Here is a 12,067-nt window from a genome sequence, read left to right on the forward strand (position 1 = left end):
CTAGTGTTTTTCTACCCAATAACTTAACTTTTATGATAACGAATTGTTGCGTTATTCTCTTCTTATCCTGCGGTTACATACCTCTTCACATGTAGTGGGTATCAAAAGTACGAGGAGGCCTGGATGCCTTTCTTGATTAAATCAACTTTACCAGAGAACTAGTCTGATTGCTCTATGTGGACTCCAGAAATAATTTCTCTCCTAATATTGGGCAATTGGCATCTGTCTCATGGGGAATTTGCCTTCCTCTGGATCAACATGGTGGGCTACAGGTAGAACTTGATGGAGTTAGTTTTAGTTTTAAGGTTCAAAGAAGACAATTACTACTCCATTCTATGTATGGCTGCCTGAGCTACGGTAGTTGAGTGCTGTAATAAAAAGATAGTGCACATGACCTTTTTTTTTTTTTTTTCTCAAAATTGGTGAGGTTCCCAGTAATCACGGGGAAGGTGACAAAGGTTGGTGGGACAGTCGACTAAAGCACAACTAAAAGCTTGTTAACATTTATTTTCTTTTAATTACAAGCAGATCGGTGGGTGTTTGTATCAAGAGATCCCCACTGATTGCTCAGAAATGTGAGCAGTGTAAAGCTAAGGTGACAGGAGCGCACAGCTACTATCTGAGGGTGCACGCAGACTGGAGGTCATCCTGTACACTTCTGTCTCCTGTGCTGTGCACTTATTAAAAAAAATAATCGGTAGCGATCTCTGGACCCAGACTCTTTCCCCCTCCCCCACACTACTTGCAAATAAAAAAAACATTTGGTTTGTATCTGATCTGATAAAACAAGTTGAATAATTGTAAAATATCATATTCCCTTCAGGCATACTTCAGCATCCCGATGGGACGGTTTTAAAGCAATTACAGCCACCACCACGTGGACCAAGAGAACTGGACTTCTATGACATGGTATGTTAATGAATTTTTTTTTTTTTTTTTTTCCTCCCCTTCTAAATGCTTCATTTACAGCTGTTGTGTGGGTTGGAAATACCCTTGTTAAAAGGTGTGCTTCATTTTTCTTCTGTTGGAGCTATGTGGTCCTGCCACAGTTTACAGCTGATCCCTAGTGATGGGAGATATATATATTCTGGTGTTGGTGAGGAGGAGTGGCAAACTTGGCAACTGCTCAGGCCCCCCACCCTTTTAGGTTCCCCCAGTGCTTCTGGCAGAACCTTCATTGATATTACAAGTTCTGTATTGCCAATTTAATTTTTGAGATTTAGATTGCAAAAGGATCTTTGGTGAGATCACGGACATGTGACCATGATGTCACCAAAGGTCCTTTACTTGCGGGAGTCTAGAGGCACTGTAGAGGAGACGGGCTGCTAAGTCCTCTGCAGTGTGTGTCATAGAATCATAGAATGGTAGAGTTGGAAGGGACCTCCTGGGTCATCTGGTCCAACCCCCTGCTCAAAGCAGGATTCACTAGATCATCTCAGACAGATGTCTGTCCAGCCTCTGTTTGAAGACGTCCATTGAAGGGGAACTCACCACCTCTCGTGGCAGCCTGTTCCACTCATTAATCACCCTAACTGTCAAAAAGTTTTTTCTAATATCTAATCTGTGTCTCCTCCCATTTAGTTTCATCCCATTGCTTCTAGTCTTTCCTTGTGCAAATGAGAATAAAGATGATCCTTCTACAATGTGACAGCCCTTGACATATTTGTAGACAGCTATTAAGTCTCCTCTCAGTCTTCTTTTTTGCAAGCTAAACATTCCCAAATCCTGCAACCGTTCCTCATAGGACATGGTTTGCGGACCAGTCACCATTCTGGTCGCTCTTCTCTGAACTTGCTCCAGTTTGTCTGTCTTTTTTAAAATGTGGTGCCCAAAACTGTACACAGTATTCCAGATGAGGTCTGACCAAAGAGGAGTAAAGACCGATAATGACTTCACGTGATCTAGACTGTATGCTTCTGTTAATACATCCCAGAATTGTATTTGCCTTTTTTGCTGCTGCATCACACTGTTGACTCATGTTCAGTCTATGATCTATTAGTATACCTAAGTCTTTTTCACATGTACTGTTGCTTAGCTCTATTCCTCCCATTCTGTATATGCTTTTTTCATTTTTATTGCCCAGATGTAGTACTTTGCATTTTTCCCTGTTAAAAACCATTCTGTTGGTTGCTGCCCACTGCTCCAGTTTATTTAGGTCTTTTTGAATCCTCTCTCTCTCTTCTCTAGTATTAGCTATCCCTCCTAGCTTTGTGTCATCAGCAAATTTAATCAGTTTACCCTCAATTCCTTCATCTAAATCATTGATAAAGATGTTGAACAATACAGGTCCCAGGACGGAGCCCTGTGGTACCCCACTTGAGACATTCATCCAGCTGGATGTGAAGCCATTTACAACCACCCTTTGAGTCCGATCACTAAGCCAGTTATGAATCCACCTAACAGTTGCCTGGTCCATTGCATACTTGGTCATTTTTTCAATAAGGATGGTGTGAGATACTTTGTCAAACGCTTTGCTGAAGTCAAGATATACTATGTCTACAGCATTTCCCTGATCCACCCAGTCAGTGATTCTGTCATAGAAGGAAATTAAGTTAGTCTGACATGACTTGTTAGTTACAAACCCATGCTGACTCTGGTTAATCACTTCATTCTTATCCATGTACTTACATACATGTTGTTTAATAATTTGTTCAAAGATCTTTCCTGGTATAGAAGTCAGACTCACCGGCCTATAGTTCCCTGGGTCCACCTTCTTCCCCTTTTTGAAGATAGGAACAACATTTGCTCTTCTCCAGTCTTCTGGGACTTCTCCTGTTCTCCAAGAATTTTCAAAGATTATGGAGAGTGGTTCTAAAATTTCTTCTACGATCTCCTTCAGTACTCTGGGGTGTAATTCATCTGGACCTGGAGACTTGAACTCATTTATGTTAGCTAAATATTCCCTCACAATCTTTCTGTTTACAGATAACTTGGATTCCTCTATTCCTTTAAAAGGACAGTGAAGATCAGTTGATGTTACATTTTCTTTCTGAGAGAAAACAGATGCAAAATAGGAATTAAAAAGTTCGGCCTTCTCAACATCCTCTCTTACCATTTCTCCATTTTCATCCTGTAAAAATCCTATAGCATCTTTGACTTTTCTTTTACTTTTGACATACCCCCAAAATCCTTTTTTATTGCTTTTGACATCTCTTGCAAGCCTTAATTCATTGTCAGCTTTAGCTAACCTGATACGTGCCCTGCAGGATCTGCAGACTGCATTATAATCTTTTTTAGATATGCCTCCCTCTTTCCATTTAATAAACATTTCTTTCTTTCTTTTTAGCATGTGTTTAAGTTCTGTGTTCATCCATCCTGGTTTCCTTAAATGCTTCCCATTCTTTCTACTTTTCGGGATTGTTAACGATTGTGCTTTGAGAATCTCATTTTTAAAAATTTCCCATCCTTCCTGGACATTTTTGTCCTTAAGGACATCCAGCCATTGGATCCCTCCTATTCTCTTTCTGAGTCTCTTAAAATCTGCCTTTCTAAAATCTAACCTTGAAGTTTGAGTCTTCACATGTCTTCCTCCTCTAGTTATCCAAAATTCTATAATAGCATGGTCGCTGCCTCCTAGGGTCCCAGCCACTTTTACCTCCTCAACCATTTCCTCTCTGTTTATAAGGATTAGATCCAAAGTAGCAGATCCCCTTGTTTTCTCCCCTACCTTTTGGAAGATAAAATTGTCAGCAAGAGAGGATAAGAATTTGCTTGACCTGTTAGTTTTACTTGAGAGAGATTCCCAACAAATGTCTGGATAGTTGAAATCTCCCATGACCACTACGTCATATTTTTTGGAGAACTTGGTCATTTGATACATAAAGAGTTCATCCATATCTTCAGCTTGCCCAGGTGGCCTGTAGTAAATGCCTACAATGGTGTCCTTTCCATTGTTCTCTCCTTGTATTCTTACCCAAACAGTTTCCACAGAACTCCCAGTCTCTGAAGCTTCAATCTCTGTGCAGATATACGCTTTTCTAACATACAATGCAACACCTCCTCCTCGTTTATCAAGTCTGTTTCTTGCAAATAAGTTGTATCCTTTTAGCCTTTTATTCCAATCATGTGTATCGTCCCACCAAGTTTCAGTGATTCCAATTACATCATATTCCTTTTCCTGCATTAGTAGTTCCAATTCTCCTTGTTTGTTGCCCATGCTTTGTGCATTTGTATAAAAACATTTTAGTTTGTGATTGGTTTCTCTTCCTCCCATATTTTTATTATTTAAATTGTTTTGTCTTTGTTCTTCCTTTCCACTTCCAGTAGCAGAGATCTCAATAGTATTTGTCAGCTGTATGGCTTTTTCTGGCCTTTTGTTTCCCTTCCCACATTGTTCTAGTTTAAAGCTCTCCTGATGAGTGTAGCAAGGCGACTTCCAAATACATGTTTTCCAGTCTTCGTAAGGTGCACCCCATCTCTAGCAAGTAGTCCATCGTATAGGTAATTCATTCCGTGATCCAGAAATCCAAATCCTTGTTGACGGCACCATCGACGTAGCCAGTTGTTCACCTGTAGAATCTTATTCCACCTCATTGTTCCATGGCCATCCACTGGGAGGATGGATGAGAAGACCACCTGCGCTCCCAATTCTTTCACTTTCTTGCCTAAGTCTTCAAAGTCACTGCAGATGGTTTCCAGGTCCTTTCTTGCGGTGTCATTTGTCCCCACATGTATTAGCAGGAATGGGTAGTGATCTGTAGGTCTGAAGAGTCTTGATATCCTGTCAGACACATCTTTAATTTTTGCTCCTGGAAGACAGCACATTTCTCTTGAGGTTATGTCTGGTCTGCAGATAGCGGCCTCTGTTCCTCTTAACAGGGAATCCCCCATGACCACCACTCTCCGTTTTTTCTTCACAACATTCTTCTTTCTCCATCCAGGAGGATTCTGAGGGTTTACAAGGTTATTCATTGCTGGCAAAGTCTTATTTTGCTGTATTTCTTCATGGTTCTCCTGCGTGAGAGCCTGGTACTGGTTCCTGAGCAGTATGGGTGCTGACTGCCTCTCTATCCTCCTGCTTCTCTGGGTCACATGCTTCCATTCCTCTGTTTCGTCAGGTGCAGTTCGAATTTCTTCTCTTTCTGAATCATGAAGAGATAATTCTGCTCTGTCTAAGAACTCTTCACCTTCCTTAATGATTTTCAAGGTAGTTAACCTCTCTTCAAGATTTCGCAACTTTTCCTCCAACAGGGACACAAGCTTGCATTTCTGGCATGTGAAGTTTGGCTTTTCCACTGGCAAGTCTGTGAACATGTAGCAGGATATGCAGCTCACCAAATGGCTCCTGGACTCTTCCATGTTCTTATTGTTAATGTTCTGAAAAAAGCTTAAAAAAAAAAGCTTCACGGTTTACCGATGTCCTCTTTTCAGCTCCAACAGCCAAAATCCAGTGTTCTTTGAGCTCGCGGAGACTCTTCACTTACCCCAAAATGCAGTGGGAATATGCAAATTATCTCCTCAGGACTCCTCCCCTGGTTTGTGTATCTATTTGCTGTATCCATCACGGCACTTGTAAGATTCCTAATGTATTAAGTGCTACTTATTCCAGCGGCCCCATTCGTTAATATTGGCCTGCCTAATGCTAATCTTAATGAATCAGGACCATTATTCTCAGCATCGCATTGCCAAGTGTAAACAGGAGATGTACTGCCGATAACGACAATGATTGATTTAGTGATTATCCTAACCTCCTCATTGTCAGCCTGTGTTAGAAGCTGGTACACCAGTGTCAGATGACTTTAATATAGTCGATTTTAATTGATATACAGTAGTGGCCAAAAGTGTTGGTACCCTTGATATCGTTCCCGAAAATCAAGTATTTCTCCCCAAAAATTATTGCAATTACACACATTTTGTTATACACGTATATTTCATTTTGTGTGTATTGGATCAGCACGAAAAAAAGGCATATTGAATATAATTTCACACACAACCCCCAAAAAGGCTGGACAAAATTATTGGCACCTTTCCAAAATTGTGGGTAAATAACTTTGTCTCAAGCATGTGATGCTTGTTCAAACTCGCCTGTGACAAGTAACAGGTGTGGGCAATCTGAAACTCGCACCTGAAACCAGATAAAAACGAGACGATACTGTAATTTCCCTCGGGATCAATAAAGTGTATCTCAGCAGAACCTAAACATAACAGTAGAATTTTGCAGGTATAATTTCATACGTTCCTATTCATGACCAGTCAGTATGATATACAATTAGAATGCCAATAATACACCAGTCACTTGGAGAATTTCACACTTAGGTAGTTGTGCTGACTGCTATGGGAATGTACAACAAATGATCTCTTGTATCTTTCCTTCTTACACCTTTGTAGGATTATACGGTTGCTGGTGGTGCTCCTCTGCCTCATGAACAGCTCATATAATGAATGTGCGTTATTGTACATTATTGCCAAACGCTTCTTCTGAATTATTTTCTCCACTAACTCCTCAAAAGTGGAAAGATGGCGGCCAACAGCAGAGCTTGCCTTCATGATGAGCTTATTTAGCTTATTAGCATCAGACACCTGCATACTACTTTCTCAGCATATGATTGCAAAAAAGATGGCACTTGCCACTACAGACCAGTAGAACATTTTTAACATTTTGCGCAAACCTTGAACGACCTTAATTTCCGTAGGAGGTACAGTTTACTCATCCCCCTTCTTGTAAATCTTCTCCGTATGGCACCTCAAGTCCCGTTTGTTGTCCAAGTAGACCCCCAAATATTTATAACTCTCGACCTGCTCGACTTCCTGACTAGCAATAGTGACAGGTCAACAGTCCCATCTTTCTCCTGCTATAGTTCACCACCAGTGCCTTAGTTTTTTTTTTTATGTTTATTTTTAAATAGTTAGCCTGGCACTAATCCACAAAATCCGATGCCACCCTCCTGTGTTCCTCCTCTCCGACATCCCACTAATGCACCCGACTACAACAGTCATCTGAGAATTTTTAGAGGTGGCAAAAATCAGATTTATACTGAATCTGCTGTATACAACGTGAAAAGTAATGGCGACAGCACCGTTCCCTGAGGGGCAACTACACTGCTCAATCTGCCTGACACAACTGCTCCCATCTGTACAAACTGTGGCCTGTGCGACAGGTAGTCCATTATCCAATTTCTCATCCCCCTCCTCCACCTTCATATATGCCATCTTTCTCCAATCCCCTCCACGACAACACCACCTGGAGGTTGCCTCCCCATCCTAATTAGGGACGGGAAACACAAGAGGTTAAATAACCCCTCCCCTATACTATCCCCAGTGTTTTTCCTGTCCCTATGGGATGAAGATGTTCCTAGGGTAGCTGTGGCTGGCAAGCAGTGCCCTATTAACATACCTGACCTGAGCTGGGCTGCAGTTATCGAGCGCCTCTGGCCTTCCTCCCCTGTTAGCTCCCGTTCCATCTGGAGCGGGACCTCCTCACTTTCCTGCGCCTTCGGGTAAAGCTGAGTGGGTGGTGGGCTGGGAGCCGCATGTAGATTGATCCTCCATGGCAGCATCCGGCGCGCATGCAGGACTCACCGGAAGCATGCTTTGTTCGGCCAGCGACGTCCCTTCCGGTTTGCTTTCCACAGTGGAACGCATGGGGCCGCGATGGGAAATTTGAAACCGCGGTTTTTCCCTAAAATGGAGGAAAACTTCCACCTGATTGGTGGGAGTCAGCGCTGGATCTCGGTTCCTTCTATAAAAGGCCCATATGAGAAGACACCGATAAGGTAGGACAGAAAATGTCTGTATCTATGGAAGGTGTTGTCTCAAAGCCTGCATCTGCAGAGCCCGGCACAAACCCAGCCCCAGTAAGTACTCCTGGGATAGGTTATTCCCCACTCTCTTGAGCAGGATCCGAAAAGTTTAAATACATCTCCCCTTTTAATTTTAGGGAGACAAGAATCCTGCATCGGAAGTGGGTGAAAGTACTACAATATGCAAATGTGCCATTTGTAGAAAAAAGCTTACCTCAGGCCATAAGAAACCCCTGTGCCAGAGATGTACGGAGAATATTGTGAAAGAGGATCAGCCGTCCCTTATGGAAGAAGTTAGGGGAATGGTCCGGCAGGAAATACAGTCCTCACTAGCTACCTTCTCACAGTCCTTCCAGCAAGTGAGGGCTAAGGATCCTCCCCTGGCCAAAAAGAGGAAGTGTCCAGTCAGGGATACTTCCGACTCAGAGGAGAACATTTCTATGGAAGAGCTTGAAGAAGGTGACCACAAGACAGACAATGACGCCAGGAATGTAGGAGGCAGGATTGCAACTTTCCTTCTGCAGTGGCGGCTAATCTCAACAAACAGATGCTGGAGATAGTGGAAATAGGAGTCAAAATCGACTTCGCTGCTTACGCACCAAGAAGAGTAGAGATAACAATCTTGTCTTCCTCAAGATTGCAGAAAGTCCTAATATCAGGTCTTCAGGATTTACAAAATACAAGAGTAATAACAGTTCCTGGCAGAGAACGAGGAGAAGGTCACTATTCTCGAATATTCTTGTTAAAAAAGGCATCAGGTGCCTACAGGATAATTCTCAATCTGAAACGTCTCAACCAATATGTAAAATACAGAAGGTTCAACATGGAATCTTTAAAGTCCACAATTCCACTGATTGGGGAAGATTTTGTGATCGCAACAATAGTACACCTCTTGCAGGTCTATCATGTGCCAATTCATCCTTCTTACAGGAAGTTCCTCAGATTTGCTGTAAGTCAAAATCAAAGAATACATCATTTTCAGTTCAACGTGCTTCCCTTCAGGATTTCGTCGGCTCCCCGCTTGTTCACGAATCTCATGGCGGAAGTGGTGGCTTTTCTAAGCGACGGGATATCAGTATCGTCCCATATTTGGACGATTTTTTTTATTAATGGCTCCCTCAGTCCCAATATTGAAGGAGCACCTCCAGATGACTCTTCATACTGTGGAATCATTGGGATGGCTGATAAATTGCGACAAGTCGGATCTACTTCCCTCCACCAATAAGACCTTTTTTGAGGATTCTTCTAGATTCCCAGCAGCAGGCCTCCTTTTTGCCAAGGCAAAACCAAATTCAGCTGAGGTCGACAGTCCGTGCACTAATGAACCAGAACAAGGTCTCAATAAGACTTGCCATGTCCGTCCTGAGGACCATGACCTCCGCTATTCAAGCGGTATCTTGGCCTCAAGCACATACAAGGGTTCTTGAGAGCTTCATTCTTTCCCACTGGGACAGATCTCTAGGTTCCCTCACCAGCAGGATTCACCTACCAGAGCAGGTGAAAGTATCTTTAACATGGTGGCTTTGTCTGAGAAATCTGTAGAAGGGAACAGTATGGTTTCAGCATCAGTAGTCTCTCAGGTGGCCTTTCAGGGAATTTGGTCGCAAGAAATTGCGGATCAGTCCTCGAACTTAAGAGAATTGAAAGCAGTGGAAGAGACCATTCTGGCAGCAGAGTCCCTACTCCAGGGGTCGCGTGTCAGAATATACTCAGACAATATGACAACGGTAGCCCACCTGAGGCAAGCACAGGGAACAGAAACCTGCAATTAATCTCAGCAAGGGATGTTTCGCTGGGCAGAGCTTCATCTCCTATCCCTGTCGGCTCTGCACCTGAAGGGCTCCGACTATTATCAGGCAGATTTATTAAGCAGAAGGGACATTCTTCTGCAAGGGAGAATGGAGTCTGAACTGGAAGATATTCCATATGGTTGTACAGAAATGGGAAAATCCAGAAGTGGATCTGTTCGCAAACCACGAGAACGCGAAAGACCTTTTTTCTCCCTGGACCCCAAGGATCCGACAGCGGTGATAGATGCGTTTGCTCATCCTTGGAATGTCAAACTCACGTATGCGTTTTCCCCCCAATTCCGTTGTTACCAAGGACTTTGCAAAAAATCAGGGCTGAAAGAGCAAAAACAATCCTCATAGCTCCGATGTGGCCCAAAAGGGCATGGTTCGGAATATTGAACAGTTTGAAGGTGGCACATCCGTTGATTCATCCTCAGATGCACGATCTGCTGCATGAGGGTCCGATCTACCATCCGACCCCTCAAAATCTCTCCTCGGCAGCCTGGCTTCTGAAGCCACCATCCTAAAAGCCAGAGGCTTTTCAGAGGAGGTGATCAATACACTGCAGAAAAGCAGGAAGCAGGTCACGGACTCCATTTATGGAAAGATCTGGAAGACCTTCAAGCTGTGGTATGACCCTCATTCACTAGATCCCTTTCTGCCGAATATATCTAAGATTCTGGATTTTTTTGCAAAACGGTCTGTCTAAAGGATTAAGGCCAAGCACTCTTAAGGTCCAGATCTCAGCCCTAAGCTCCTATTTTAATACTGACTTGGCCCAAAACGGATGGATTAGGAGATTCATGACGGCTGCATCACAAATGAACCCGACGAGAGCAAGAAATGTTCCGCCTTGGGAACTCGATACTGTTCTTAAAGGTCTTACCATGCAACTTTTCGAGCCAATATCTGAATCTCAAATAGACAAGCTGTCATGGAAAGCAGCGTTGTTGGTATCCCTGAGTACAGCTAGGAGAGTGGGGGAAATTCAAGCATTTTCCATCAGAGAGCCTTAATTTTGAGTTCTGGAAGACAGAATCATCCTCCAGTTGGAGCCTTCATTTCTTCCCAAAGTCTCATCTGAATTCAATATGTCTCAGCCTATAATCCTTCCATCCTTTTGTCAGAATCCATCAAATAGCAGGAAAGAGGCGTTCCACTTGCCGGATGTTAGGACTTTCATCTTCTACTTAAGTCAAACTGAGTCCTGGAGAAAGGATCAGAGCCGATTTGTACAATATGGAGGCCCCAACAAAGGGAAGAAAATCTCCAAAAACATGCTGGCAAATTGGATTAAAAAAGCGATTTGTGAGGCATACAAAAATCAAGATTTACTTCCTCCAGAATCCTTGACAGCTCATTCCACCAAAGCTAGGTCTGTCTCCTGGGCTGAAAAGGCTAGCACATCCGTTGAGCAGATTTGCAGGGCAGCTACATGGTCATCTGTCCATACCTTTTGCTAAACATTTATAGCTTGGATGCAATGTCAAATAGAGACCCAGCATTTGGAAGGAAAGTCCTTCAGGTGGTTGTCCCTCCCTAAAATTCATTCTTTGGTATTGCTCCAGGTGCTGCTGTTGTGGACACGATTGGAGAAATTAGAATTAGTCTTACCGGTAATTTGGTTTCTAAGACCCTCCACGACAGCACTGGTAATTCCTGCCCTTTCTTGATTTATGAGAAACTCTTTAGTGTTAATAAAATATTATTGAAGCATTCATCTTGTGTGGTCCTTTGAAAACACTGGGGATAATATAGGGGAGGGGCTATTTAACCTCTTGTGTTTCCTGTCCTCAATTAGGATGGGGAGGCAACCTCCAGGTGGTGCTGTCGTGGAGGGTCTTAGAAACCGAATTACCGGTAAGATTAATTCTATTTTTTGGACAGTAAGAGTGGCTGTAAGTTATTGAATGCACTGGAGAAGTCAAAGAACATTGATTTCTGCAGTGCATTCAATACCTTGCAGCCACACGTACTGTGCAAAAGGGGAGAAGTTGACTCAGTTTTTGCATTGCTTGTTTGTGTGTGCCGCACTAAACATGGAGAACAGAAAGAGGAGAAGAGAACTGTCTGAGGACTTGAGAACCAGAATGTTTGAACAATATCCGCAATCTCAAGGTTACAAGAACATCTTCAGAGATCTTGATGTTCCTTTGTACACGGTGCGCAACTTAATCAAGGAGTTTACAACCCATGGCACTGTAGCTAATCACCCTGGGCCCCCTCACCCCCATTCTTCCGCACAAACACTCTTCAATTGCTGAAAGTTCCGTGGTCTCCTTCTATGAACAGGTGACTGACTGACTAGGCCATTCTAGCAAGTTTATTTTCTTTCTTCGAAATCCATTCAGTTTCCTTGGCTGTGTGTTTGGGATCTTTGTCTTGCTAAAAAGTCCACCTTTGTTTTATCTTCATCATTATGGTAGATGGCAGCAGATTTTTATCAAGAATGTCTCAGTAAATCAGTCCATTCACCCTTCCTTCAACTATATATAGTTTGCCAGTGATGTATGCTGAAAAACAGTGGTGCCTTTTGGC

General features: G+C 42.9%; 1 protein-coding gene across 1 annotated transcript in view; it reads left to right on the plus strand.

Moving 5' to 3' along the window:
* The window catches only part of IPMK (inositol polyphosphate multikinase), a 42,513-nt gene that overhangs the window by 8,111 nt on the left and 22,335 nt on the right, over window positions 1–12,067 (plus strand). The window contains exon 2 of the mRNA XM_073685486.1: window positions 824–909. Within this exon, the coding sequence (XP_073541587.1) occupies window positions 824–909 (86 nt within the window). The remainder of the gene's footprint in view (window positions 1–823; window positions 910–12,067) is intronic.

The sequence above is a fragment of the Phyllobates terribilis genome, unplaced genomic scaffold, assembly GCF_046119375.1.
Source record: "Phyllobates terribilis strain yellow unplaced genomic scaffold, ASM4611937v1 Scaffold_5__5_contigs__length_657084704, whole genome shotgun sequence".
In the NCBI taxonomy this organism is placed as follows: domain Eukaryota; kingdom Metazoa; phylum Chordata; class Amphibia; order Anura; family Dendrobatidae; genus Phyllobates; species Phyllobates terribilis.